The sequence below is a fragment of the Prionailurus viverrinus genome, chromosome D1 (assembly GCF_022837055.1).
Source record: "Prionailurus viverrinus isolate Anna chromosome D1, UM_Priviv_1.0, whole genome shotgun sequence".
NCBI classification, from domain to species: domain Eukaryota; kingdom Metazoa; phylum Chordata; class Mammalia; order Carnivora; family Felidae; genus Prionailurus; species Prionailurus viverrinus.
The window spans coordinates 100,041,136-100,068,667 of NC_062570.1; the positions used below are offsets into that span (position 1 = coordinate 100,041,136).

Sequence of the window (27,532 nt, forward strand, 5' to 3'; positions counted from 1 at the left end):
AAACATTTTCAGGGGCCCCTGGGTGGTTCAGTCAGTTCAGTGTAAGACTTTGGCTCAGGTCATGATCTCATGGTTCTTGAGTTCAAGCCTTGCATCAAACCCCGTGCTGACAGTGCAGAGCCTGCTTGGGATTCTCTCTTCCTCTCTCTCTGTCCTTCTCCCACCTGTATGTGTTCTCTCTCACTCTCTCTCTCAAAATAAATAAACTTCAATAAATAGATGTGTGTTTTCATATTAAATATATTTAATTATAATTATTATTTGATGTGCAATGGGGTGATGTCTTTACTCGGTATTTGATGTTAACGTCAAAAGTTGACCTTCCTGAATTCATTTTAAAGCTCTAGGTTTTGGAACTTCAGGAGGTCACCTACAGAAATGGACTGTCTACAGAAGTCTCAGCTTTAGTAGGGTAGAATGAAGCTGTGTGTGTGTGTGTGTGTGTGTGTGTGTGTGTGATCTAAATTTTATCAGTCTCACTCCCAACTGGGTGCACTTTGATCAATTCAATTCTGACAATAAGCACCGCCCCCCCCTTAGGGATTTAGCATCAGATTCTATAGGCTCACTTCCCCCACAAGACTGCCCTTACTTCAGAAGCCAGCTCTAAGATTTCCTAGGACACTCACACTTTGGACTGGCTATAAGATTGGGGGTTCCCACGACCTCAACAAGTTCGATAATTCTCTAGATCCATTTGCAGAACTCAGGAAAGCTCTACACTTACAATTACACTTAAATTTTTTCTTTTTAAATGTTTATTTTTGAGACAGAGAGAGACAGAGCATGAACGGGGGAGGGGCAGAGAGAGAGGGAGACACAGAATCCAAATCCGAAACAGACTCCAGACTCTGAGCTGTCAGCACAGAGCCCCATGTGGGGCTTGAACTCACGAACCGTGAGATTGTGACCTGAGCTGAAGTCGGACGCTCAACCTACTGAGCCACCCAGGTGCCCCTACACTTTTATTATAAAAGATAAACATGGGGGGAAGTCTGGGAGGGAGCACAGTGCTCCCATGCTGCCTGCCCCCCCGTGGAGTTAGGGCATGTCACTCCTCCAGGCACAACGAAATGTTCCTTAACCAGGATGCTCTGTTCAGCCTTGGTGTACAGCTTTTACTGGGACTTCATTATACAGGCACAGTTGATTAAATCATTGCCCAGTATGACCGATGAACTCCATCTCCGGTTCCCGGTCTTCCCAGGAGGTTGGCCTGGCCCAAAGTTCCAACTCTAGATTCACCATCACAGGGTTGGTCTTCTTGGTAACTGGCCCTATTCTGAAGTTATCTAAGGGTCCCCCTCTACTCACCTGATTAACATAACAAAGACTTCTATCTATATGTGTATACATATACATGTATTTTTTAAGTTTAGTTTTGCGCGTGTGAGAGAGAGCATGCAAGTGGGGAAGGGGCAGATAGAGGGAGAGAGAATCCTAGGCAGACTCTGCACTTTCAGTGCTGAGGCCAGCGTGGGGCTCAGACTCACATGAGATCATGATCTGAGCCAAAGTCAGAGGCTTAACAGACTGAGACACCCAGGTGCCCCTATACATGTATTTTTTAAGTGTTCGTTTATTTCGAAAGAGAGCGCAAGCAAGGGAGGGGCAGAGAGAGAGGGAGTCAGGGAATCTGAAGCAGGCTCTGTGCCATCAGCACAAGCCCAACATGGGACTGGAAATCATGAACCATAAAACCATGACCTGAGGCAAAGCAGGACGCTTAACCAACTGAGCGACCCAGGCACCCATATATATGTTATATATACATATACACAAATATATATATATGATATATATATATATAATATATATATATATCATATATAATATATATATATATATCATATATATATTCTTTTTCTTAAAATTATTTACTTTAAGAGAGAGAGAAAGTGACTTGGAGAAGGGCAGAGAGAGAGAATCCCAAGCAGGCTCCACACTGGCAATGTGGAGCCCTATTCGGGGCTTAAACTCACTAACCGTGAGATTATGACCAGAGCCAAAATCTAGAATTGGACACTTAACTGACTGAGCCATCTAGGCACCCCACAAACATATATATATATTTTTTTCAAGTAATCTTTACACCCAACATGGGGCTCGAACTCATGACCGCCAGATCAAGAGTCACCATGCTTTGTTGACTGAGCCAACCAAGTGCCCCAACCAGATACATTCTTTGTTATACTACACTATTTGACTTGTTTTATAGAAGTTCATTTAAACCATGAAACCTCACTTACTGGAAGAAATACCTATTTTTAGTGTATAAAGACAGCCATAGGTTATTTGAACAATAAATTCGTCTTTTGATGATGGAATTCCATACAGATGTGGAAAGGTATATTCTTGTAGATTGGGGTTAATGAGTTACTTATTAAGGTCTCAATTTGTGAAGAAACATTAATACAGGACTGTTTCTAGGTACAGACAAAATTGCAAAGAACTGTGAAGATTAAAGAACACTTTAGAAATTTCTATTATACTGTGTTCTATTATACTGTATTCTATCATACTGTGTTCTATCTATAAAAATGGGGGCACCTGGGTGGCTCAGTCGGTTAAGCATTCCACTTCAGCTCAGATCGTGATCTCGAGGTTCATGGGTTCGAGCCCCACATCGGGCTCTGTGCTGACAGCTCAGAGCCTGGAGCCTGCTTTGGTTTCTGTGTCTCCCTTTCTCTCTCCTCAAATAAATAAAAACATAAAAATTTTTTAAAAATGCACCAGGTTGAGGTAAATTAGGGTAATTGTTATAGACTGTAATAAGACTTTTCACTTATTGATTAAACAGAAATCTCATTTACATTTATTTTACAACCCCCTCCCCCCCCCCCCCGCCATGAGGGGAATATTGGTATCAGCCACATCAGAACAGCCTGGCACCCAAAGGGTGGGCAAATAATACAATCTATGGGGATGCACACAGTCCGTATTTTCTAGAAGCTTCCATACCTTGTAACTTTTTATTTTTAAAAATTTACATCCAATTTTTTTTTTTTTTAAGCTTTTGTTTGTCTTTACTCCTAAGTGCTCAGTGCAGTTTCAGTTTTAAGAGACAACACAGCCTGGACTTTGGGAGGGAATCAGAATGGGGAGAGAAAAACCCATAGTGAGCTGGTGAGAGGTGACCCCCGGGATTTTCGAGTGTTTTAGTGAGGACGACTGGCAGAGGTGACAATGCACAATGTATTTATAGAACAAATTAGCTTTTCTTGGAAGGTCACAAAAATCAGTGATAAACTTGGTAAGAATGGTCAATATGAACCTCATGTGTATCATCAATTCTATTATCCACAGGAAATATTTTATTGTCACAGGCTGTTAAGGTAGGGACCTTATCAGTTACACCTTGTTACATGAAGAATGATAAAATTCCCTTTGAGAGTCTTATCTTTATTTAATGGCAGTTAAGTACTAAAAAGGGGGGAGTTGTTTTTTTTCTTTTTTAATGGAATACTTGGCGAATTTGTGTCATCCTTGCATAGGGGCCATGCTAATCTCTGTATTGTTCCAATTTTTTTTTTTTTGTTTATTTATTTCTGAGACAGAGAGAGACAGAGCATGAGTGGGTTGGGGCAGAGAGAGAGGGAGACACAGAATCAGAAGCAGAATCCAGGCTCTGAGCTGTCAGCACAGAGCCCGACGCGGGGCTTGAACCCGCGAACCGTGAGCTCATGACCTGAGCCGAAGTCGGACGCCCAACCGACTGAGCCATCTAGGTGGCTTTTAAGTTTATTCATGTATTTTGATAGAGAGAGAACCAGCAGGGAAGAGGCAGAGAGAGAGGGGAGGACAGAGGATCTGAAGCGGGCTGTATTGACACCCATGAACCATGAGATCATGACCTGAAGTTGGATGTTTAACTGACTGAGCCATCCAGGTGCCCCTGTATCCTGTATTCCAATTTTCAGTATATGTGCTGCAGAAGTGAGCACAGGAGGCAGCTTTTTTTTTTTTCAGGATTTCATTTTAGTGTAATCTCTACACCCAACGTGAGGCTCAAACTCACAACCCTGATATCCCCTGATATCAAGAGTTGTGTCTCCCCTGACTGAGCTAGCTATGTGCCCGTTAAGAGGGAGCTTTTGTTTCTTAAGTTTTGAGAGAGAGTGAGTGAGCAGTGGAGAGAGAAAATTTCAAGCACTGACAGTGTGGAGCCCAACGTGGGGCTCAAACTCACAAACCATGAGTGAGATCATGACCTGAGCCAAAACCAAGAGCTGGATGCTTAATGACTGAGCCACTCAGGCTCCCCAGGAGGAACTCTTTTAGTAACATTTTGAATTCAGAAATTTTTGGCGTGGGAAAAACAAGGAATAACGATGCAAGGAATAATAATAATGGACTATGAAAACATCACATAGTCCAGGAAAACAAAAATGCAGAACTAAAGTGGAGAGAAAAGTGAAGTGAAAGAATTTCCATCGTCTGTTCTGGTTGGAAACCAAAGTGAAGAAGGTGGGAGAAAATAGAAGAGGGGTGCCTGGGTGGCTCAGTCGGTTAAGCATCCAACTCTTGATTTTGGCTCAGGTCATGCTCTCAGTTTGTGAGTTTGAGCCCTGTGTTGGGCTCTGTGCTGACAGTGTGGAACCTACTTGGGATTCTCCATTTCTCCCTCTCTTTCTGCCCCACCCCCCCAGCCGTGCTCTCTCCCCAAAATAAATAAATAAACATTAAAAAAAAAAGAAAGAAAGGAAGGAAAAGGACAGAAGAGCTGGGTTTTCTCCAGCATGGTTGGGGTCTTGAACCAAAATACTGACAACAGGAAAAACTGGTCAGGGTCTTGTGAACTGCCACCATGGAAGCTACTGCTCTGATGAGCAACACAGGTGGCTAAATTTCTGGAACAGGGCCAGTCTCAAGTTACTTCCTGTTCTCCAAAATGGCTACAAGAGGATTTGATTTTTTCAGACTGTGGCTTATGATCCATTAGTCATTCATGAAAGCGTCAGGTTACACAGCGACAAATACATATTCTGTGAAACCTTTCTTTTGGTTTTATATGTGTATATTTGGTTATATATGTGTATTTCTTGCTATACTTGGGAGCCACACGGGTTTATGAAGCTCTGGCAGGGCAAGGGCTCTCCCAGTCCCAATTACATCAAACACTTCACATTAATCTTGGCAGAGCTAAAATGAAAAAAGAGCCATACATCTCATTATCTACCAATAACAGTACCACAGTGAAGCTCACATTGTTATTTAAAATATATAATGTAATTATGGTATTGATAGTATAAAAATTAAAGGCTTATGAAAAACTCAAGAGAGGTCAAAGGGCATACAAGCAAGTAATATACAGATCATTTCCTTAAAAGATACATTTTAATATACAGAATAAAATCCAAGATTTTACTTTTCATGATCCCCCCAAATCTGTGGACATGAATACTCTGAATCCGACCAGGAAAGTTTATATTTTGGTCCAATACATTATTAGACAAGTTGTATGATCAAGTCCGGCTTGATTATCATAAATCATAGAAGTTAACAGAATTTACCTTGAAAATTAGTTACTTTTGTAGGTAAAATCCCCTATTTTTTTCTTAGCTAAGAGTTTACTCAACTTTAGCCTCAGAACCAGATTCAAAACCAGCTTCTTTCACAGCTGATCATCATTTTAGGTTTAATTTAGGCAAGTTATTTAATAGTTTATTGAAGATCATACAAAAACTCCACAATAAATAATGAAAAGAGTATGCAAAATCATTAGCCTCTGTTTGCAATACAGAAAATACATGTCAGTTCTGGACCAAAATAATTCCACTGAAATACAGACAGTGGCAGGAAGAATGAAAGGGTCTGTAGTGGCTGTGTCCAGTGGTTGGCCACAACCAACCACCACCATCAGCTACGGTGACAAGTGAGGGTGGGTTTCAATTTGCAGATAAAGAATGTCTTCGGTTGTTTAAAAAAATAGAAACTCTAAAAAAGCTTGTGAATCATATACAAAAGCAGCTGTTTGAGACCAAGGTTGAGAACCAGAAATTGTGTGTTAGCACCGCCAGCAAGCACAGGTTCTGTGACTCATCTGCCCTCTTCTCTTGTGCAGGATGCAGACTCGATGTTGCACACACCATTTGCAGGTATAAAAATTGTCCTGGAATCCAGGGTTCCTGTAGGGTAAAGTCTTAAGCCCTAAGAGGCACCAAGCGGTTACAAAAGCTAAGCAATCATCCAGATCACAAGTTCCGACGATATAATAAATCTCGTGTTGCTTTATCAACTTTTTGCTGGTAGTCCTCCAATTTGTCAAGTATTTTCTGGGACAGCTGGAGGAGAAAAGAAGGGAATCGTTACAGAATAGGTCAAGGACTAAAAAAAGACTGAAGTTAGTCATCACTTTGACTTCACCAACTAGCTTCCCCCTAATGAAGATGTCCGCCACTCTGCTTCACTTACTCAACATTCAGTACCGGAGTCTGTTCTGTGATTCTACTGATAAAATTGGATTCCACTGTTCACACACACTATCCCACTCCTGTTCTAATGAATTTTCTAAACATGCAAATCACACCAGTATTTTAATAAATGCATTAATGGCTATCTTCTCAGAACCGGAGAGGCTACATGTGATTTAACTAATCATTTTATAAAGAGATTGGAGCAGCATGTTAAGGGCAACAAATGTTTTCTGTTCTCCCCTTAATCCTTGAGAGCTGAAGAGCCAGCTTCAGGTGGGAGTGCTAGTGCAAGGGCTTATAAAAGACACCTGCCCTGCCTCATGAAAGGACTGACTTACAGCAATGTTGTGACTGTTGGCACTGTTCTCTCCCAGAGCCTGGAGAAGCTGGTCAATAGAAGAGTATGGCAGCCACACCATCGGAGCTGTTGCAGACAATGGAAACTGGAAAGAAAAATATCTTCTATTTGAAGAAAATCTCAAAAGTGGACCATTTCTTCTGGGTAGTTTCATAGGTTTGGACAACATAAACTAGTAATTTTTTTTCACAGTAAGAAATTGTGTGTGTATGTATGTACACGTACACAGACACACATTTGTACCACCCCCACCCCCTCGCTTCTCTTTTCAACTGGGAAACTTGTCCTTTTCTTAGTGAAATCAAATGTATTTAAAAATTTTTTTACTGTTTTATTTTTTTTATTTTTTATTTTGAGAGAGAGAGAGAGAGAGAGAGAGGGAGGAAGGGAGGGAGAGAGAGAGGGAAAGACAGATTCTGAAGTAGGCTCCAGGCTCTGAGCTGTCGGCATGGAGCCCGACGCAGGGCTCCAACCCACAAACCATGAGATCATGACTTAAGCCAACGTTGGATGCTTCGCCAACTGAGCTACCCAGGTGCCCCCAAATGTATTTTTAAATTCATGTCACCTCTTATCTTAAAGTAACCCTAAGGCCTATCAAGGAAAAATATACTCAATAAAACTCTAAATTGTCAATGAATGCTTCTATTTGCAGTCTGAAATATAGATTCAAATTAACTGGAAAGAAAAGTTTGGAAAAGGAAAGCTCACCTTTCAAAGTTCTGAATACTTTTCTGAGAGTTTAAGAGCTTGGCTTTGTAGACCCAGATTTTAGACCTGGCTCTTCCATTTACCATCTGTGTGAGCTTTGGCAACTTACTTAACCTTTGAACCTCTGTTTCTTTGTGGGTTTAAAAAAAAGGGGGGGGGGCATAAAACAATCTCCCATAAGTGGCTGTAAGGATTAAACGAGAAAACACTTGCAGAAATTCAGCACAGTTTTGGAACACAGAAAATAGCATTTTGTTCTTAATTACCTCTTTCCTCTAAATACTAACTAAAGCTACGTTCCTTTGATGGAGAAAAATGAAATGTATTTCCATTTTATAAACAGGAAACTGGGAAATCCTACAGTGCCAGTTCCTGATTATAAGGAAAACTAGTCGTGAGGACTCCTGGCTGGCTCAGTTGGTGAAGCATGCAACTCTTAATCTTGGGGTTGTGAGTTGAGCCCCATGCTGGGTGTAAACATTACTTAAAAATAAAACCTTTTTTGGGGCGCCTGGGTAGCTTTGTCGGTTAAGCGTCTGACTTCGGCTCAGGTCATGATCTCACGGTCTGTGAGTTCGAGCCCCGCGTCGGGCTCTGTGCTGACAGCTCAGAGCCTGGAGCCTGTTTCAGATTCTGTGTCTCCCTCTCTCTCTGCTCCTCCCCTGTTCACGCTCTGTCTCAAAAATAAATAAACGTTAAAAAAAAAAAATTAAAAAAAAAAACAACAACCAAAAAAAAAAACCAACCTTTTTTTTTTCTTAAAGTTTCTTTCTTTATTTTGAGACAGAGAGTGTGCAAATGCATGCAAGTGGGTGAGGGTCAGAGAGACAGAGAGACAGAGAGACAGACAGAGAGAGAGAGAGAGAGAATCCCAAGCTGGCAGCTCAGAGCTGATGGGAGGCTTGATCCCATGAACTGTCAAATCATGAAATGAACTGAAATCAAGAGTTGGACACTCAACTGACTCAGCCACCCAGGCACCTGAAAAATAAAACCTTAAAAAACAACAAAAACGAAATAACTAATCGTGTAACTACATATAGTAAAGGGTAAATCCACTATTCTATAGCTCAATCTACTTTCACATCCTGACTTTATTAGAGTGATAATACAGAAACACATATGCATGCCTACCTCAATTCCAAAGTACTGATGTCCTTTCCCCAATACAGCATCTACATATTCTGAAACCAAATCCACAGCTTCTTCTAAAAGGTCATAATTTAAGTACAAACGGAGCAACTCAGCGGCATCGACCTTCTGTAAAGAGTCAGAGATTAAGAACATCTACCTATTTCCATCTTACCTGGGCAGCGACCAAAGGATGCAGAGTGTCTAATTCCCTGGGATTTATACTTCTCAATATAAATAAATGAGCATCTTGGTTTACTTATCCTGGGACAAGGGTTGGATTCCTTAGAGCCCAATTACTTCTGGGTACCTTGTAAGACTTTATCTGTTAAGTGGTCTTCCTGCCCTGTTTTGTAATCTAAGACACATTTTATTATTTTTCTACTTCAGTGTCCACAGTAGTAGTAAAAGTCAACAAACCTTCTCAGAAATGCTGAGTACTGAAGAGATGATATATTCACGTTAATTCCCAGAAATATATGAATGACAAATGCAAAAGAAGTTAAAAGAATTACCAACTTTCAGTACCTGAATTAAAACTTTTCAACTCAGGGTGAAACAAAAGTGAAAACAACCTCAGTTTGGAAGGGCTCTACTAAGTATGTAATTATGCTTTCCATATTCTGATATCACATTTGTAACTTTCATCATCTTAGCTGCTTTTCTACTTTCTAATTTAACAACAACAACAAAACCCAAAAAGAAAAAAAAAGATCAGTTTTCCTGATTTTAAGCATTACCTTCTCTCTTTCCCTATTCCACTCTATGTATTTCAGATATAGCTTTCACACTTAAGCATGCATTATTTCAAATTAGGAGCTTGTTAAAATATAGATCCCAGATCCTGGCTCCAGATAACCTGATTCTCTAAGTCTGGAATGGGGCTCAGGAATCTGTATTTTGAAGAAGCCCACTACCCAAATAATTCTGATGCAGGCATTCCAAAAACCCAATTTTGATAAAACTCAAACCCTGCTGCAGTTTTGAAAACAACTCCACTCACTCCTGTGAATTTTTTGCGTAATGAACAGTAAATACTGTGTCATGCATATAGTCATTGTTCAGTTGAGCACACAAGCAGGCATGAACTTGATCACTAACCTGTAGAACTTTAATTCTAAACACCCAGTACTTCATACAGAATTCAAGTTCAGCTCTTCTTAGTGTTTTTAGCTAACTTTAAGTTGCCCAAAGTATATGTCAGTATGTTTCCATAAATTATCACCTCTACTTTTTAATCATCTCATGAAGTTATTCATACTGATAACGACCAGCTTCTTACTCTATACGAGTTAAGATACCACTTACCTTGTAACTGTTTATTAGCCAATTAGGTAGAGGTACTCCATGAGACAAGAGCTTGTTGATTACACAGTGGTGATATAAGTTATTCCGAACTTTGTACCTTTCCAGATAAGTTGATAATAGTCTCCATGCTTCATCTGTAGCACTTGATAAAAGCAGAAAGGACTAATGAGTTCCAGATTCTTAACAGATATTTACAGCGCCATTTAAAGCATCTATTTACAAGGAGAAAAAAAATCTTTAGAAGCTCACAACTGAACTGAAAATATAACTACATGGCAACTAATATCATTAGGGTCAATGTGACTTAGGGGTAGTACTAGAAACCAAATGACATGGATTGTATCTCTCCCACTAATCACATCTTTACTCAACTACACAATTCATTTAACTTCTTTGTTACGGATTTCTAAAACAAGGAAATAGGCTCACATCACTGTTTCCAAACCCAATCAAGCATTAGAATCATGCAGAAGTTCTGCTTTAGAAAATGAGGGCAATAGATCTGTATTTTAGTAGTGAAATTGGTATGCTAATTTAGGGGTTGAAAACTAATGTCAGAGGACTGCCAAATCGTTAAATGCCCCAATTCTAAAGTTGTGTAATACAAATTGTAAATGCGATTCAAGGAAGGGAATTTTACTGAGGGTTAGGGTTACAGAAGGATTCTAAAGAAACTGAAGTGCATTCAGGTAGACATGAATTGGGCACTAGGGGAAGTGTTTGGAAGGTAAGCCCTTTGGGGCAGAGGAGCACTAGAGCTGTACCTGGACTCCTTAGTGGTGATGACTGATGACAGCTGATTGGCTGCTAGCCAGGACCAGGCTTCTGCTTGGGCTGCCTCGCCCCCTAACTGCAACTTGATGCATCTGTAAAGAAAATGGTTCCACACGCCATAAACTAATCTGCTGAAAACAATCACATTATTTTGTTACCAAAACTAGAGATAAGGTGATAACTTTAGCTCTGGTCTGCTGCTGAATTCACTACTGGGGAATACTGGCTCTTTCCTCCCCTTACAACCACATAACTGGAGGACCCACAAGGCCATTGGTAAGTGTTAAGAGAGAATTTACTTCTAAGGGAAAAATTCTGAAAGTTTAAAAAATATTTCCAATTCACAAACTACTTGACTAATATTTAGGTACAAGGTCACTTCAATAAAAAGTACTTTTTAATAATGCTTACAGGGGCCTAAAGGATTGAATACATGCCTTTTCTAAAATGGACCCCACTGTTGACGCCACATTATCTACTGTCCTGTGGGAATGTAGGCCTGGGAATGCCAGGTTTTTTGAGTTCTCAAGAGAAGCTATAAATCAAGATTAAAAAAAATCATAATTAAAAGAAATTATAAAAATCACTGTGGTAGACTAGACAAAAGCATTTCTTTAAAGCACAACTGGTTTAGGTACTGTGCTGACAGTGTGCAGCCTGCTTCAGATCCTCTGTCCCCCTCTCTCTTTGCCCCTCCCCAACTCATTCTCTCTCAAAAATAAACGTTAGGGGCGCCTGGGTGGCGCAGTCGGTTAAGCGTCCGACTTCAGCCAGGTCACGATCTCGCGGTCCGTGAGTTTGAGTCCCGCGTCAGGCTCTGGGCCGATGGCTCGGAGCCTGGAGCCTGTTTCCGATTCTGTGTCTCCCTCTCTCTCTGCCCCTCCCCGTTCATGCTCTGTCTCTCTCTGTCCCAAAAATAAAATAAAAAACGTTGAAAAAAAAAAATTAAAAAAAAAAATAAATAAACGTTAAAAAAAAAGAAAGAAAGAAAATGAAGACCATGGAAAGACAATTTCATACATACTTGAAAGCAAGTCCCTCAAAGACTGGCGTCAAGGGAAGCTTGAAAGTCTGACAGAGGGATATGGCAGTGTCAAAAAGGCCAGCCTGAACCAAGAGAGAGACCATCTCCTCTGCTGATGAACTTCCTGTGAAAATGGAAAAGAGCTTTTTAGTGCAAACAATGGTGTATGTGGATGACCCAAAGCCCCAAAGCCGCCCCTGGTATGAGCATCTCAGAGGAAGAGTGAGAGGCTCTGGCCAGTCTAGCCTACTGTGTCCACCGCCCGGCCTGAAGCAAAGCGTGCTGCCAGTGCTCCCAGAATGCCTCATTCCTACCTGCAACTGCAACTGCTGACGGGTCATGCTGAGCCAGAGTGAGGCGGATTCGGGCCAAGGAACACTCTTTTTCCAGGTCTCCCAGTTCCAGAATTTCAATCTGCCGATTGGCTAGAAGCCAAAGAAAAATGTTTTCAATTCCCAAAGTACAAAGGAAGTGTGTCTCATCAGTGCCTATTAACTCAGTCTATCAATTTCCACTAAACATGAATTCAGTGTCAATTCCAAAGGCACTAGAGGGAAAACACAGGGCTCCATAAAAGTGAACTTAAAAATAAAGCAACAGGGGGCGCCTGGGTGGCTCAGTTGGTTAAGCGGCCGACTTCGGCTCAGGTCATGATCTCGTGGTCCGGGAGCTCGAGCCCCGCGCCGGGCTCTGTGCTGACAGCTCAGAGCCTGGAGCCTGTTTCGGATTCTGTGTCTCCCTCTCTCTGACCCTCCCCCGTTCATGCTTTGTCTCTCTCTCTGTCTCAAAAATAAATAAACGTTAGAAAAAAATAAATAAATAAAGCAATAGCCCTGTGTCCAGCATGCAGGTGAGCCAAATCAAAGTACTCAAATAACAGCTGCAGTTGAGAAGATGCTTACAAGGTACTTTCCACAGAATTTCCTTTAACTCTTACAACCCTGAGATGCAGTTATCTACATCAGTATGAAAGGAACATGCCCACAGTGAGAAAGGCAGAATTATAACCAGGTGTGTCCAACTCTGGAGCCCAGGCTTTTTAAGAAGCAATACAATGCCCGCCTGGGTGGCGCAGTCGGTTAAGCGTCCGACTTCAGCCAGGTCACAATCTCGCGGTCCGTGAGTTCAAGCCCCGCGTCGGGCTCTGGGCTGACAGCTCAGAGCCTGGAGCCTGTTTCCGATTCTGTGTCTCCCTCCCTCTGCCCCTCCCCCGTTCATGCTCTGTCTCTCTCTGTCCCAAAAATAAAATAAAACGTTGAAAAAAAAAATTAAAAAAAAAAAAGCAATACAATGCCTCCATGGTAATAGGCAAGGAGCCCGATAAAACAAGTTTGACACTAAGCTGATTCAAATACAGCAAGCAACAAAAACAAGCACTCTCTTTCGAGCATCTTCATTTCTCGTGCAGCCATACGAAGTTTTCCAAGAGCTGCCAGCCAACTTCTAGCAGATTAAAATCTTGAAAATAAGCTAAAAGAAGGAACTTCACAATATTTTTACAGTACTGTACATAATTTACAACTACTATACAAAAACACACATTTAATACAAATAATACTGTAACATAACAATATAATTATTGTCCAGCAAAGAATCCGCGGGAGATGTCCAACTCACTTGGAGCAGCTGTGCATTCTCCATCATGATTCCTCTTAGGGGACGCGCCAGGGCGATCACACTGTAAAGACAAAACAAGTGCTTAAATGTGAAAAGCTGGTACAGTTGGTACAATGTGGGGGTTGGACGCCAAACCCCTGTACAGTTGAAAATCTGCATATAACTTCTGACTCGCCCCAAAACTTAATAGCCTACTGATGACCAGAAGCCTTACCAATAACATAAACAGTCGACTAACATATATTTTGTATGTTATCTGTACTATGTACTATATTTTTACAATGAAATGAGCTGGAGCAAATCAAAAAAATCATGAGAAAATACATTTACATTATTGTATTTACTAACAAAAGCTGTGTATAAGTGGACTTGTACAGTTCAAACTTGTGTTGTTCAAGGGTCAGCTGTATTTTGAGATCATTAACTGATCCAGAGCTCTCATGCTTAAAATTTTTTTCTTTTTAACGTTTATTTTATTTTTGGGACAGAGAGACACAGAGCATGAACGGGGGAGGGGCAGAGAGAGAGGGAGACACAGAATCGGAAACAGGCTCCAGGCTCTGAGCCATCAGCCCAGAGCCTGACGCGGGGCTCGAACTCACGGACTGCAAGATCGTGACCTGGCTGAAGTCGGACGCTTAACCGACTGCGCCACCCAGGCGCCCCCAGAGCTCTCATGCTTAAATTCTCTCCACATAAATTATGTTTATTTCAACCAGCACAGCTCTTCTTACAAAGGTACTGTAACTATCAGACACAGGAGTTGTTTGCCAAGTTGGCCAACTTAGCTCTAACATGTTATTGGGTCTAAAGACATGGATTTAACCCCCATATAAACGACTTGACTTTCCTTGGTTCCAGAGTTATATTCTCCAGCCCTAACCCCAGGAAACAGCCTAGTAAATGCAGGAACTATACACAGCACAAGTAGCTGTGCATATATGACCCCATCAGCATGACAAGAAAAACTCAAAGTGCACATTCTTTAAAACAGTAATTGTAGATTTAATTAACAAAAATGACTGAAATAGAAGCGGTGACCATTTGCTGAGCACTTTTTGCAGGTCAGGCACTGTCACTGTTCTAAGCAATCTACATGAATGATCTCATTTAAAACCCCCCAAATCCTACAAGGTAGACATCATCATCATCATCCCTATTTTATGCAAAAGGGTAACTGGACACCAAAACATTAAGTAATCTGCTTGAAGTTAGGTCTAATTCCAAAACCACACTGCAATACTTCTTCCTATAATGATTCTAAACTTGAGAACTAAAGGGGTAGTAATACAGAGCCGAATTGTTGCAAAAATAGGTAAGTTCACAAATTTCTAAATGAAATGAAGCAAAATGAGGTGATGTTTTCTAAAGGACCACACCAGTTTCAAAAGGACCAACCCTAATAAGCCAAATGATCTCCAAACTCCAAGATGGAAAGTTTTCATACCACTGCACCAGATGCTGGGTGGACGATCCACGCGTATTCTGGACGAATAAGTCGTAAACAGTTAACAGCGGCCAAGTAACAGTTGCCTTGCTTCTCAAGTCCCCGCAGAGTTCGAACTTCTCTGCCAAGACGCATTCCATACTCAAACATCACTGTACCAGCTAGGAGGCAATAATAAGTCAGACATCAGAACTTCAAAAACGTGTTTTAGATGGGCGCCTGGCTGGCTCTGCCTGAAGAGTATGTGACTCTTAATCCTGGGGTTGTAAATTCAAGCCCCATGTTGGGTGTAGAGATTACTTAAAAAATAAAATATTAAAAAAATGTGTTTTAGAGAATCTGTTATACTAATCAAATAATAAAATTTAAAACAAGATTGAGTTTAACTTAAAACCCCCAAAAATCCTGGGGTATCTGGGTGGCTCAGTCGGTTGAGTGTCCAGCTTCAGCTCAGGTCATGATCTCACGGTCCGTGAGTTCAAGCCCTGCGTTGGGCTCTGAGCTGACAGCTCAGAGCCTGGAGCCTGCTTCGGATTCTGTGTCTTCCTCTCTCTCTGCCCCTCCCTTGCTCATGCTTTGTCTTTCCCTCAAAAATAAACAAACATTAAACACACACACACACACACACACACACACACACACAATCCTGTGTTGGTGAGGATGTGGAAAAACTGAAACTGCTATACACTGCTGGTGGGAATGTAAATTGGTGTACCTGCTATGGAAAACAGTATTGACAGTTCCTCAAAAAATTAAAAATGGGATTACCTTGTGATCCAGCAATTTCACTCCTGGACATATAGTCCAAATATGGAAAACAGGGCTTTGAGGAGATATTTATATGCCCTTGTTCATAGCAGCCTTTACTCATATTATCCAAAAGATGATGGCAATCCAAGCATCCATTGATGGATGAAAAAAATGTGACATATATATATAATGAAATATTGTTCAGTCTTAAAAAGAAGTTACATGTGGGCACCTGGGTGGCTCAGTCGGTTAAGTGTCTGACTTCAACTCAGGTCATGATCTCACAGTTGGTGTGTTCGAGCCCTGCATCGGGCTCTGTGCTGACAGCTCAGAGCCTGGGGCCTGTTTCGGATTCTGTGTCTCCCTGTCTCTCTCTGCCCCTCGCCTGCTCATGCTCTGTCTCTTTCTGTCTCTCAAAAATAAATAAATGTGAAAAAAAATTTTTTTTCAAAAAGAAGTTACATGCTACAATATGGATGAACCTTGAAGATATTATGCTAAGTGAAATAAGCCAGTCAAAAGGGGTGCCTGGGTGGCTGAGTTGGTTAAGTGTCCGACTTTGACTCAGTCATGTTCTCACAGCTGGTGAGTTTGAGCCCCACATCAGACTCGCACTGACAGTGCAGAGCCTGCTTGGGATTTTCCTCTCTCCCTCCCCGCCCCCTTCTGTCCCTCCTGCACTTGATCCCTCTCTCAAAATAAACAAACTTAAAAAAGCCAGTCACACACAAAAAATACCATATGATTCCAGTAGCCAAATTCATATGGACAGAAAGTAGAATGATGGTTGCCAAGGGCTGCAGGAAGTGGAAATAGGAAGCTGTTGTTTAATGAGTATAGTGTTTTCATTTTGCAAGATGAAAAGTTCTGGACATTGGTTACATGTAATGTGAATGCACTTAGCATTACCGTATACTAAAAGTGGTTACGTTAGTAAAGCTTATATGTATTTTACTACAATAAAAAAAAAGAAAAAAGATCATGTAAATATTATTTCTGACATTCATTCATTCATTCATTCATTCATTCATTCATTCATTCATTCAGAAAGTAATCTCTATATCCAATGTGGGGCTTGTGATAACTCACGATCTTGAGATCAAAAGTCCCAAGCTCTACCAACTGAGGCAGCCAGGTGCCCCGATTTTTGACTTTTAGATACTACATTCCCAGACAGTACAGAAGACTAGTTTAGAAGGCTACTTTCAGCCACATTGTTACCTAATTCCACACCATGAGACCAAGAAATGTTTGGATGCTCTGCTCAAGAACAGATTATTTTTATAAAACTTTAGTTACACAGGTTGAATGAGATACTGAGGAACACCTTGTTCTGAGACAGCATGAGACTCCAGAAATCAAAGGGCATTAGAAACATCTTTTAGTTTTCAAATGAAACTATTTTTCATTCCAAGTTTTAAAGTTTATACGATTTTATTTAAATTGAAGTTAATTGACTTTTTCTCCCCAACAAATGTTTCTGAGTGCCTGCCATATGTAAGACATTCTGTTAGAAGAACAAGTCTTGCTTCAGAAAGACCTGGACATTCATCAGGCTAAACTGGTCTTAACCAAGTTGATGTAATGGATGTTGTAACTATAAAAGCAAACAGGGAGCGGTACTTAATCACCTATATTTCTCTGTATGGGTCAAGGAGATAAGTAATACACACACGTTTTACCATTAGGAAAATTAAGAGCATGTCTACAAATTACTTCCATCTATTCTTGCCAATGAAAATCAGCAAGAAACCTTATTAAAAGTTTTCTGAGTGAAAATGGTATAAAAATGTTGCCATTTCCAAAGGGGAACCACAATGGTGATCTTGTAAAATAAGATCTTCTAATAGAAATGTAATCCCTTCATTTTAGCTGTTCTTTTTTTTTTTTTTCCTGTCTCAAAGACTAATTTTTTTTAAGCCTCCAAGGCTCAAATTTTTTAAAATGTTTATTTATTTTGAGAAAGAGTGAGAGGGTGTGTGTGCCTGTGTAAGCAGGGGGAGGAGGAGGGGGAGAGGGGGAGAGGGGAAGGGAGAGAATCCCAGGCAGGTTCTGTGCTGTCAGCAAATGCAGGGAGCCAGATGCAGGCAGGGGTTGATCTCCTGGACCCGGGAGATCGTGAACTCAGCTGAAATTGAGTCCAATGCTTAACCAAGTCACCCAGGTGTCCCATAATTTTTTTTTTTCTTTTAAATATCTTTATTTTAGTTGACACAATGCCACATTAGTTTCAGGTGTACAACACAGTGATTCAACTCCTTTGTACATTATGCTATGCTCATTTTAGCTGTTCTGATAGAGTCTTCATTAGTCATCATACAAATCCAAACTAAGATACATTCTACAAAAATAACTGGCTTGTACTCTTCAAAAATATCAATGACACCAAGGGCAAATTAAGGCCAAAAGAAGGGCTCCAGATTAAAGGAGACTAAAGAGACATGACAAATATGCAATATGTGATTCTGTTTTTAACCTTTTTTTTTTTTTTTTTTTTGAGAGGCAGAGAGAGACAGAACATGAGTGGGGGAGGGGCAGAGAGAGAGGGAGACACAGAATTTGAAGGAGGCTCCAGGCTCTGAGCTGTCAGCACAGAACCCGACGTGGGGCTTGAACCCACGACCTGAGCTGAAGTCAGACGCTTAACCGACAATCCACCCAGGTGCCTCTGATTCTTTTTTTTTTTTTAAGTTTATTTATTTTGAGAGAGTGAGAGTGGGGGAGAGACAGAGAGAGGGAGAGAGAGAATCCCAAGCAGACTCTGTACTGTCACTGCAGAGCCAGATGTGGGGCTCAAACTCACAAACCGCAAGATCATGACCTGAGCTGAAATCAAGGGTTGGATGCCCAAGCAACCGAGCCACCTAGGCGCCCTGAAATATTGTGATCCTAGACCAGGGGGTAAGGATGGTATAGGAGGAATGTGTTATAAAAATAATCATGATAGGGGCCTGTGGGTGGCTCAGTGGGCTGAGAATCTGACTCTTGATTTCGGTTCAGGTCATGATCTCACAGTTCCTGAGATTGAGCCCCATATTGGGCTCTGCGCTGTGAGTGCAGAGCCTGCTTGGGATTCTCTCTCTCCCTTCTCCCTTCTTACATGCATGCTCTCTCTCTCAAAATAAACTTTAAAAAATCACAATAGTATTATATTTACATTTAATTCATGAAATTAGTTGTATTTCCTTAATCTAATAATTGTATTGAAATTAAATAAGAAACTGTCCTTAGGAGATACATCTTAACTATCATGAGATAATGATGTCCATAACTTATTCTCAAAAGAATCAACAAAAATAAGAAAAGGCCAATAGCAAGCTGGCACAAGAAGTCACAACCAGCCACAAGAATTCAAGACGCCTCTAGTAAAAAAGTTAGTTTGTCTTAAAATCAGACAGAAGATATAGACGGAATGACATCTCGCTGGAAATACCTCAAGAATGTTCTAGAATGGGATAAGTACATCTCTTTAAGGCTAGCTGGTAATCTTCAAAGGGGTGAAGCCAATCTTGTAATTAAATATAATTTCCCCAAATGCTTGTAGAGAACACTCATTCAATAGTAAAAATAAGGTAAAAATTACATAAGTCTAACAGTATTTTTGTAAACATGACTAAACTCTAAGGTTGCCCCCAACAAAGACTGTCGGCTTCAACTGCTCACCTTTTCGGTAATTGTGGCGATAGATGTGAAAGGCATAGAGGAGTTCATAGTAATTGTGAGTCATAAGGTCCACGGCTCGTGCACGTGATTCAATTATTGCCACAACCTAAGGAAGGGGAAGCAATCAGATTTCAAAGTAGCTAGCGTAACAACCACCACAGCTGTGTCCAGTCAGCAGTGGACACGTAAAATTACCTCATTATGCAGATTCACATAGGGAAACTCTACAAGATCCTGTAGCTGCGAGCGTTCACAAAGAACCACCACCAGCTGCCGCAGACAATCTAACCGCCTAGAAGGCAAAAAAAGGAGTGAAGGCAAACTGTCTCAGTGGATTAAATAGAGCTGGTAAACTGTCTTCTCTAAAAAAAGACTAGGATTGACTACCTGCTGGAATCAGGAATGTGGGTTAAGGCTTCATATGCTTGGCTATTGTGACCCAAATCCAAATGATGTTTGAAAATGCATGTCCTTAAAGTAGCCTAAATATCAAATATAGGGGGAAAAGAAGAGTAGAAATTGAAATACTACATCCAGGGCCAATCTAAAGGGAAATAACTAGATACAGTTAGTTCTTACCTGACTTTTCCAATCATCCCCTGCTTCAGTTATTGCTGACATGGCCAACTGAATAACCAGCTCAGGCAAACCAATAACATCTAGTAGACGCAAAACCTAGATAAATAGAGAGAGTGTCCATGAAAATTAATATGGTAGTGCACTTCAAACTGAAATAGGATTTAAAACAATCAGAAAGACAACTAGTTAAGATCAAAGATACTGACTACAAGACAGGACTATTTGGTTAATATTTATGACTTTCCTTCAGGGAGAACTGTCTGGCTCAGTTAGAAGAGCATGTAACTCTTGATTTTGGGGTTGTGAGTTGGTGGCCACCCACGTTAGGTGTAGAGATTACTTAAAATAAACACAATAAAAAAAAGACTTTCCTCTTGATTCTACTGTCAACAGACTTACTGTAAAATTTCCTATTGATCTTTTTGTTCACAGCTCCATCCTCAATGTTTAGGGCTCTCAGTAAGTATTGGTTGGCAATTTCACTAACTTTTCCTACTGTTTAGGTCATAGACGAATTTAAAGCCCAATAAATAAATTGCCGCCATAGCCTTATAAAACCCTAAAGAGAATGATGTTTGACATAACCCATTTTTAAAACAAGACAGAACAGTGCTCTTCAAACTTATCTGACTGTCCACCCTATTAACAATGTCTGTGCATGGGGCACCTGGGTGGCTCAGTCGGTTGAGCATCCGACTTCAGCTCAGGTCATGGTCTCACAGTCTGTGAGTTCGAGCCCTGCATCAGGGTCTGTGCTGACCGCTCAGAGCCTGGATCCTGCTTCGGATTCTGTGTCTCCCTCTCTCTCTGCCCCTCCCCTGCTCATGCTCTGTCTCTCTCTCTCTCTGTCAAAAATAAACATAAAAAAAAAAATCTTAAAAAAATACAATGTGCATACTCTCCTAGACCTGTGCACATGTATTTACTTATATACACACAACTGTCTAATACATACATATAAAACACTCAACGTATAAATGTATAGAAGATAAAGATAAAAAACAGTTTAAAATTATCTTTATTAGTACTTATTCTTTTATTAACAGTATAAAACACATTTTTCTTTTAGGTGCTTAGTTTTTCATACTTTCCACTGAAAGAACATGTTTAGAAATGTACATAAATCCTAGGTATGTAGCTAATTGAATGTTCACAAAGTAAACACATCCATTTAACAAGCACCTAAATTAAGAATTGTGTTATGGCAGTACTCCAAAGCTCCCATGTGACTCCTTCCAGCCACTACTGACTTGTACTGGTTTTGTTTTTAATTTCATGAAACAGAATCTTATGGTATGAATTCTTTTGTGTGTCTGCCTTATTTTGCTTAACATGTTTATAAGGCTGATCTGTTATTACATGCAGTAATTCCTTTCACTGATACTGTATTCCATTCAAAGAATATACCGTAATTTAACGATCCATTCTATCAACGGACACTTGGGTTTCTAGTGTATGAGTGTTATGAATATGTTGCTTGGAACATAACTGCACATCTCTTTTGGTAAATACGTACATGTTTCTGGGTAGATCTAGAACTGGAATTACTGGGTCAGAGGGTATATGTCAATGACTGCAGCCAGTAGACACTGGCAGTTTTTCAAAGTGGTTGACACCAATTTACGCTCCACCACAGGTAAGTAGGATGTTTAATACCTTGATACTTTTCATGGTTTCATATTATCTTAAATTGAAATTTTATTTCAAGGTACATTTATTTTAAAATAGCATTCCTGAGAAGTTCAACTGTTATCAGCTGATTCTTATCAAACCTGATTATAGACTGTCACTGTTTTTACCTTCCCATATGGCTGATCAAAGGCAGAAGTGTCAGCCCTATTTTGTCCTCATTTGCTTGTACTTTTTTTTTAAATGTTTATTTTGATAGCGCATGAGTGGGGGGAGGGGCAGAGAGCGAGGGAGACAGAATCTGAAACAGGCTCCACGTTGCCAGCAGAAAGCCCCATGAGGGGCTCGCACCTATAAAATGTGAGATCATGACCTGCGCTGAAGTCAGACGCTCAACTGATCCAGCCACTCAGGTGGCCCTGCTTGTACTTTCTTAATCTAGGTTCTTTGAAGGAATTTTTAAAAATTGTGAAGGTGATTTTCATTAAAATTAAGCAATATAATGTGCAAATTAATTTAACCAATCAAACATAATCTACTAAAATGAAATACAGGAGTGTAGGTGCCACTATGTGCCCCACCCCAGCTGTGACACCGTCACTCTTTCAGACACCTGCTTTGAGACTAAATGATAAATGACCACCTGGTAATAGGTCCAAATAAGGGCACCAGGGATCAAGCAGCGTTGATCCTTATATACATATTTTTAAATGTTAATTATTGAGAGAGAGCGCACGAGCCAGGGAGGGGCAGAGAGAGAAGGGGACAGAGGATCCTAAGCAGGCTCTGCGCTGACAGCAGTGAAATAACGAGTCTGATGTGGGGCTTAAACTCTCGAAGCACAAGATCATGCCCTGAGCGGCAGTGTGATCCTCAACTGACTGAACCACCCAGGCGCCCCAGGTTGATCTTTCTATTAAACATTAGCACATCTTAATTTAATTCTTCTGTGAGTATTCTCTTCCCAAGGCCCACTTTGGGGTTCACTAGAGCAGTGATTCTTAAGTCCTTTTTTTTTTTTTTTTTTTTGCATTTTTTGGAGCAGTGATTCTTCATGTGTTTTGAATCAGTAAGTTTCTTCTGATGAAAGCTATGGAGCTTCTCCACAGAAAAAATACAAGCAACATTTTGCACACAATTTCACGGGATTTATCAATCCCTCAAATCTATCTAGTCTCAGATTAAAAATCCTCAGAATTCAGAGGGCCTGGCTGGTTTAGTTGGTGGAGCATGCAACTCTTAATCTCAGGGTTATGAGTTCGAGCCCCACATTGGGTGTGGAGATCATTACGAAAAAAAATAGGCGTATCTTGGGGCACCTGAGTGGCTCAGTAGTTAAGCATCTGACCTCGGCTCAGGTCATGATCTCACAGTTTGTGAGTTGGAGTCCCACACTGGCTGAGCCCCACTTCTCTCTTTCCCTCTCTCCCTCTGTCCGTCCTGGGATGCTCTCTTTCCCTGCCCCTCATTCATCTGTGCGCCACCCCCCCACCCCCACAATAAAACAAAACAAAACCCTTAAAAAAATCCTTAGAATTCAAAATAATTTTCCCATTAGTAGGATGGGGAAGGTTATTAAGAGTTACAAATCTATTTCATTTATCTTGGTGTGCCTGGCTGGCTCAGTCGGTAGAGCATGTGACTCCTGATCTTGGGGTCATGAGTTCAAGTCCCACATTGGGTGTAGAGTTCATTAAAAAAAAAAATCATTTTATCTCTTTAACCTGCAATGAACAAAGTAGTTAAGCCCGCCTTTACTTTCTAGTGGGGAACTCAGATAACAACAAATAGATACCCAAAATATGACAACAAACATGGTTAAATGTTATGAGGAAAATAATAAAGGATGGCAAGGGCAGAGACTGCTCACAGTGCCTCAATCTGCACGTGAGGGGGTGGTACAGGTCAGCACGCAGCCCACGAGCACCACAGCTATTCTACACGGGGAGACAGAGAGGAACTCCCTGAGGTGGTGACAAATGCACAGACATCTCAATGAAACGAGGGCTTGAGGTTTGACTATTTGGAAAAAGGGGAACAGCAGGTAGAAGGGTCTTGAAGGGCAGACTGTGTGCTTGGCTTGCATGAGATAATAATAGGCCACCCTTGCAACAACTGAGTGACCAGAGCAAAAAAGGCCAGAAGAGGAGGGCCAAATCATAAATTAAGGCTGAATACAACATTCAAGTTAATTCTTTGAGATATCGGCAAGACTGATATTAATAAAATTCTAGTGATGACTTGGCTAATAAAATGGTATCACAATGGGAATTTCACTGAAGTTAAAAACATTTACCAGTTTCATTAAAATACACATTTCTTTAAATTTCTCAAGGCAAATTCATTTCTCTTCTTTTGGAATTTCAGGGAATGACTTAATTTTTTTTTAACGTTTATTTATTTTTGAGACAGAGAGAGACAGAGCATGAACGGGGGAGGGTCAGACAGAGAGAGGGAGACACAGAATCTGAAACAGGCTCCAGGCTCTGAGCGGTCAGCACAGAGCCCGACGCGGGGCTCGAACTCATGAACCGCGAGATCATGACCTGAGCCGAAGTCGGACGCTTAACTGCCTGAGCCACCCAGGCGCCCCGGGAATGACTTAATTTTCACATTATTTTTCTCCCCCAACACCAAAGCCATTATTTCAGATACATTTTTACACAGGTAAGAAAGACCAAACCAAGCCACAATGTACCTTATCATAATACTGCATCCTGGGGGTGGATACAATCTCCCCATCCTCTGAGCGAATCAAGCGATCCAGGAATTCCTCTTTGCCCACTTCAGATGCTGCCTGGCGGAAGCACTGGAGAGCCTGGAGAAGTAAAAGGATACAAAATGACTTATAATGGACTGTTTCAATTCTAAGTGCTAACAATTAGGGTGGGTGGGTGCGGGTTCAGGTGCTAAAGGAAAGCCAAAAAAGAAAGACTGTTGACTACATTTACATTTTCTGCTATTCTAAATTCTGACACGTTATTTAAAGGTTTTTTTTTTTTTTTTTTTTTTAATGTTTATTCATTTTTGAGAGACAGAGCACAAGTTGGGAGGGGCAGAGAGAGAGGGAGACACAGAATCCAAAGTGGGCTCCAGACTCTGAGCTGTCAGCACAGAGCCTGATGCGGGGCTCAAACTCACGAACTGTGAGACTATGACCTGAGCCGAAGTCAGACGCTCAACCGACCGAGCCACCTAGGCACCCCTCTGACACGTTATTTAATATTTTTCTTTATCTCACTTTTTAACTTAAATGCTATTAAAAGGTAAACTTTAATAAGAAAATTAATATAAGCATACTAATATGTTAATATTTGTAGAATTTGAGTGGTGAGTATATGATTGTTTATTATAAGTCTTTAAACTTTCCTGCATGTCTGAAAATGTACATTAATAGGATGTCAGGGAACAAATTAGTAAACTACCATAATGGGGGAAGAAAGCAGCATAACATTAAAAAAAATATGTAATAAAAACAATGTAATCGAGTAATAAATTTGATTTACAAAATTCATCCTGGGGCAAAAGGATTTTAATGTTTTCTTCTTCATGTTTTCTTATGTTCTAACTAATTTGCAAAAGTACAAGAAAGCTGAACAACCCCCACATGGCTCTTGCTGGCATTAGTTGTCTTTATCCTTATTTAGAGGATTCTGTGCCACCCCATCTCCCCTCACCTAGTTAGATGGAGACTAACTGTCCTCTTTGCACTGAAGTAGGTTCATCATTTGAATACAATTTACCTTCTGTCCTTCTCCTGTAACCAGGTAACAACGTCCCAGCATAAATCGACAGGAACCAATGTTGACTTGACACCAGGGATGGAGCAGTTGAATATAATCCTGAAAGGCATAAAAGGTGCTTTCTGATTAGGAAGTAAGTGCTATTTAATGCGATAACCACCCCCAAGCTCTTCACAGAGGGAGAAAAGATAGTGGTCAATCAACAGAAAAGTATTTCTTGAAATCATCCAGAAGTTAAAATCTAATTCTGTTAATCTATTCTTGTATTAAGTTACACACTTTAAAAATGTGAACAAAACTCAATAATACCAACACACATAAACACACATATGCTTTTCCAATTCAGCAATTTCCCAACTTTATTATTTACTGGTTCAATGACTAGATTCCTGTAAAGGATTTTTTTTTAAAGTTTATTTATCGGGGCACCTGGGTGCCTCAGTTGGTTAAGCATCGACTCTTGTTTCAGCTCAGGTGATGATCTCCCGTTTCTGGAGTTCGAGCCCTGATTCTCTCTCTGTCCCTCCCATGCTTGCATGCACACACTCTGTAAAACTTAAAAAAAAAAAAAAATTATGTATTTATTTTGAGAGCAAGTGCAGGTGAGCAGCAGAGGGGCAGACAGGGAAAGAAAAGCCCAAGCAGGCTCTGCACTGCCAGCATGGAGCCCGATTCGGGGCATGAACCCAGGAACCATGAGATCATGACCTGAGCTGAAACCAAGAGTCAGACTGCCTAACTGAATGAGCTATCCAGGTGCCCATCCTGTAAAGGATTTATATGAAGACAACGTTATGTTTGTTTTACTATAAAGAGAACCTAATAGGGGGTACCTGGGTGTCTCAGTCGGTTAAGCGTCCAACTTCAGCTCAGATCTTGATCTCACAGTTTGTGGGTTCGAGCCCCATGTTGGGCTGTGTGCTGACAGCTCAAAGCCTGAAGCATGCTTCAAATTCTGTCTCCCTCTCTCTCTGCCCCTCCCTGGCTTGCTCTCTCTCTCTCAAAAATAAATAAACATAAATTTTTTTTTTTTTTTAAGAGAGCCTAATAGGATTAAAAAACAAGCCAAGATACTCTAGAAAAAAATGTTAGGAATGACATGTCAAGAGAGAAGTACATAAAGAAAATCTCTCTGGAGATTTTCTGGAGTATGTTTTGGTGAAGTCAAGTTTAAATTATTGTGGCTCTTTTTATCAGCCAATTAAAATGCAGGTAACATTTAAAATTCCAGAAATCCCATTCTTTAAAAGAACGACTAAACCAGAAATATTTGGGGCACCTGGGTTCAGGAGGTTAAGCATCCAACTTCAGCCGAGGTCATGAACTCATGGTTCATAAGTTTAGCTCCGTGTCAGGCTCTGTGCTGACAGCTAAGCCTGGAGCCTGTTTTGGATTCTGTGTCTCCTTCTCTCTCTCTCTGTTCCTCCCTCACTTGCACTCTGTCTCTATCTCTCTCAAAAATAAAGACTAAAACAAAAACCAAAACAAAACCAGAAGTATTCAACAGTACTCACCTGCAACTGTACATACTGACAATTGGCCATCAAACATTCCATAAAGAGACAACCAGGATTGCTAGGCCATCTAGTCACTGGATAAGGAGATTTTTTTTTTTTTTTTTTGGCAAAACTTTAAATCATATACATATTGGGCATCAAACACCATGTAATGACTTAATTTTTAAAAAAGAAGGTAAAGCGAAGGGGTTAGAGCACATGTTCTTTCCACATAACTATATAACCTTAATATAAGACAAATATAGTTTAAAGGCTATACACTAAAAGCCTAGTTACTTAACTCAGACCTCAGTTAACTAGGGGTTAAAGCACGTATTTCATCCCTGGACGATCACTTCTAACTCTGGCATATTGCACATACTCTTGATGCCCGTGGGACACCCAGCATCTACCACATAGTGCCTGACGTACAGAGCCATTCAATAAATACCTGATACACGTATAATGTTGTAAAAGAGATGTAAGTATTACATATTTGTGTACCAATAAAATCTGGCTAACTCCTGAGGAAAATAAAAACTAGGACATCTGATAGTAAATATTATTATTTCTTGTTGGGGGAATAGCACTCAACCTCATTAAAAAACTTCATTATACAGGGAGAATAGAAGAGTCTTCGACTATTTAGACAGAAAAAACCTTCTAACTGGCTTTTAAATAAAAGGATACAGAAGCTGCAATAAATAATTGGTAACTGCAGTAATCATCTCAGGCCAATTCAACCCAGTTTGGCTCAGAGGTGCCTTTGGTTGAGAGAAGAGATGGGCTATGATGTGTTTTCTTGCAACTTCTTGGAAGAATAATTCCACAATTGTCTGAGGGCTAGATACTTGAAAAGAAAAAAATTATGACAATCACCAATTTA

At 40.5% G+C, this 27,532-nt stretch overlaps 1 protein-coding gene and 1 pseudogene across 1 annotated transcript in view; both read right to left on the bottom strand.

Moving 5' to 3' along the window:
- Positions 1-3,460: 3,460 nt before the first annotated feature.
- Positions 3,461-3,557, bottom strand: LOC125147263 (uncharacterized; annotated as a pseudogene).
- Positions 3,558-5,207: 1,650 nt separating this feature from the next.
- The window catches only part of NUP160 (nucleoporin 160), a 51,468-nt gene continuing 29,143 nt past the window's right edge, over positions 5,208-27,532 (bottom strand). The window contains exons 20-36 of the mRNA XM_047823898.1: positions 27,337-27,496; positions 26,665-26,734; positions 25,151-25,249; positions 24,106-24,225; positions 19,779-19,874; positions 19,587-19,681; positions 19,395-19,491; positions 19,200-19,305; positions 14,787-14,947; positions 13,340-13,400; positions 12,037-12,147; positions 11,723-11,846; positions 10,689-10,790; positions 9,925-10,066; positions 8,620-8,745; positions 6,755-6,859; positions 5,208-6,284 (exon numbers count right to left, since the gene is read on the bottom strand). Of these exons, the coding sequence (XP_047679854.1) occupies positions 6,195-6,284; positions 6,755-6,859; positions 8,620-8,745; positions 9,925-10,066; positions 10,689-10,790; positions 11,723-11,846; positions 12,037-12,147; positions 13,340-13,400; positions 14,787-14,947; positions 19,200-19,305; positions 19,395-19,491; positions 19,587-19,681; positions 19,779-19,874; positions 24,106-24,225; positions 25,151-25,249; positions 26,665-26,734; positions 27,337-27,496 (1,865 nt within the window). The 3' untranslated portion in view covers positions 5,208-6,194. The remainder of the gene's footprint in view (positions 6,285-6,754; positions 6,860-8,619; positions 8,746-9,924; positions 10,067-10,688; positions 10,791-11,722; positions 11,847-12,036; positions 12,148-13,339; positions 13,401-14,786; positions 14,948-19,199; positions 19,306-19,394; positions 19,492-19,586; positions 19,682-19,778; positions 19,875-24,105; positions 24,226-25,150; positions 25,250-26,664; positions 26,735-27,336; positions 27,497-27,532) is intronic.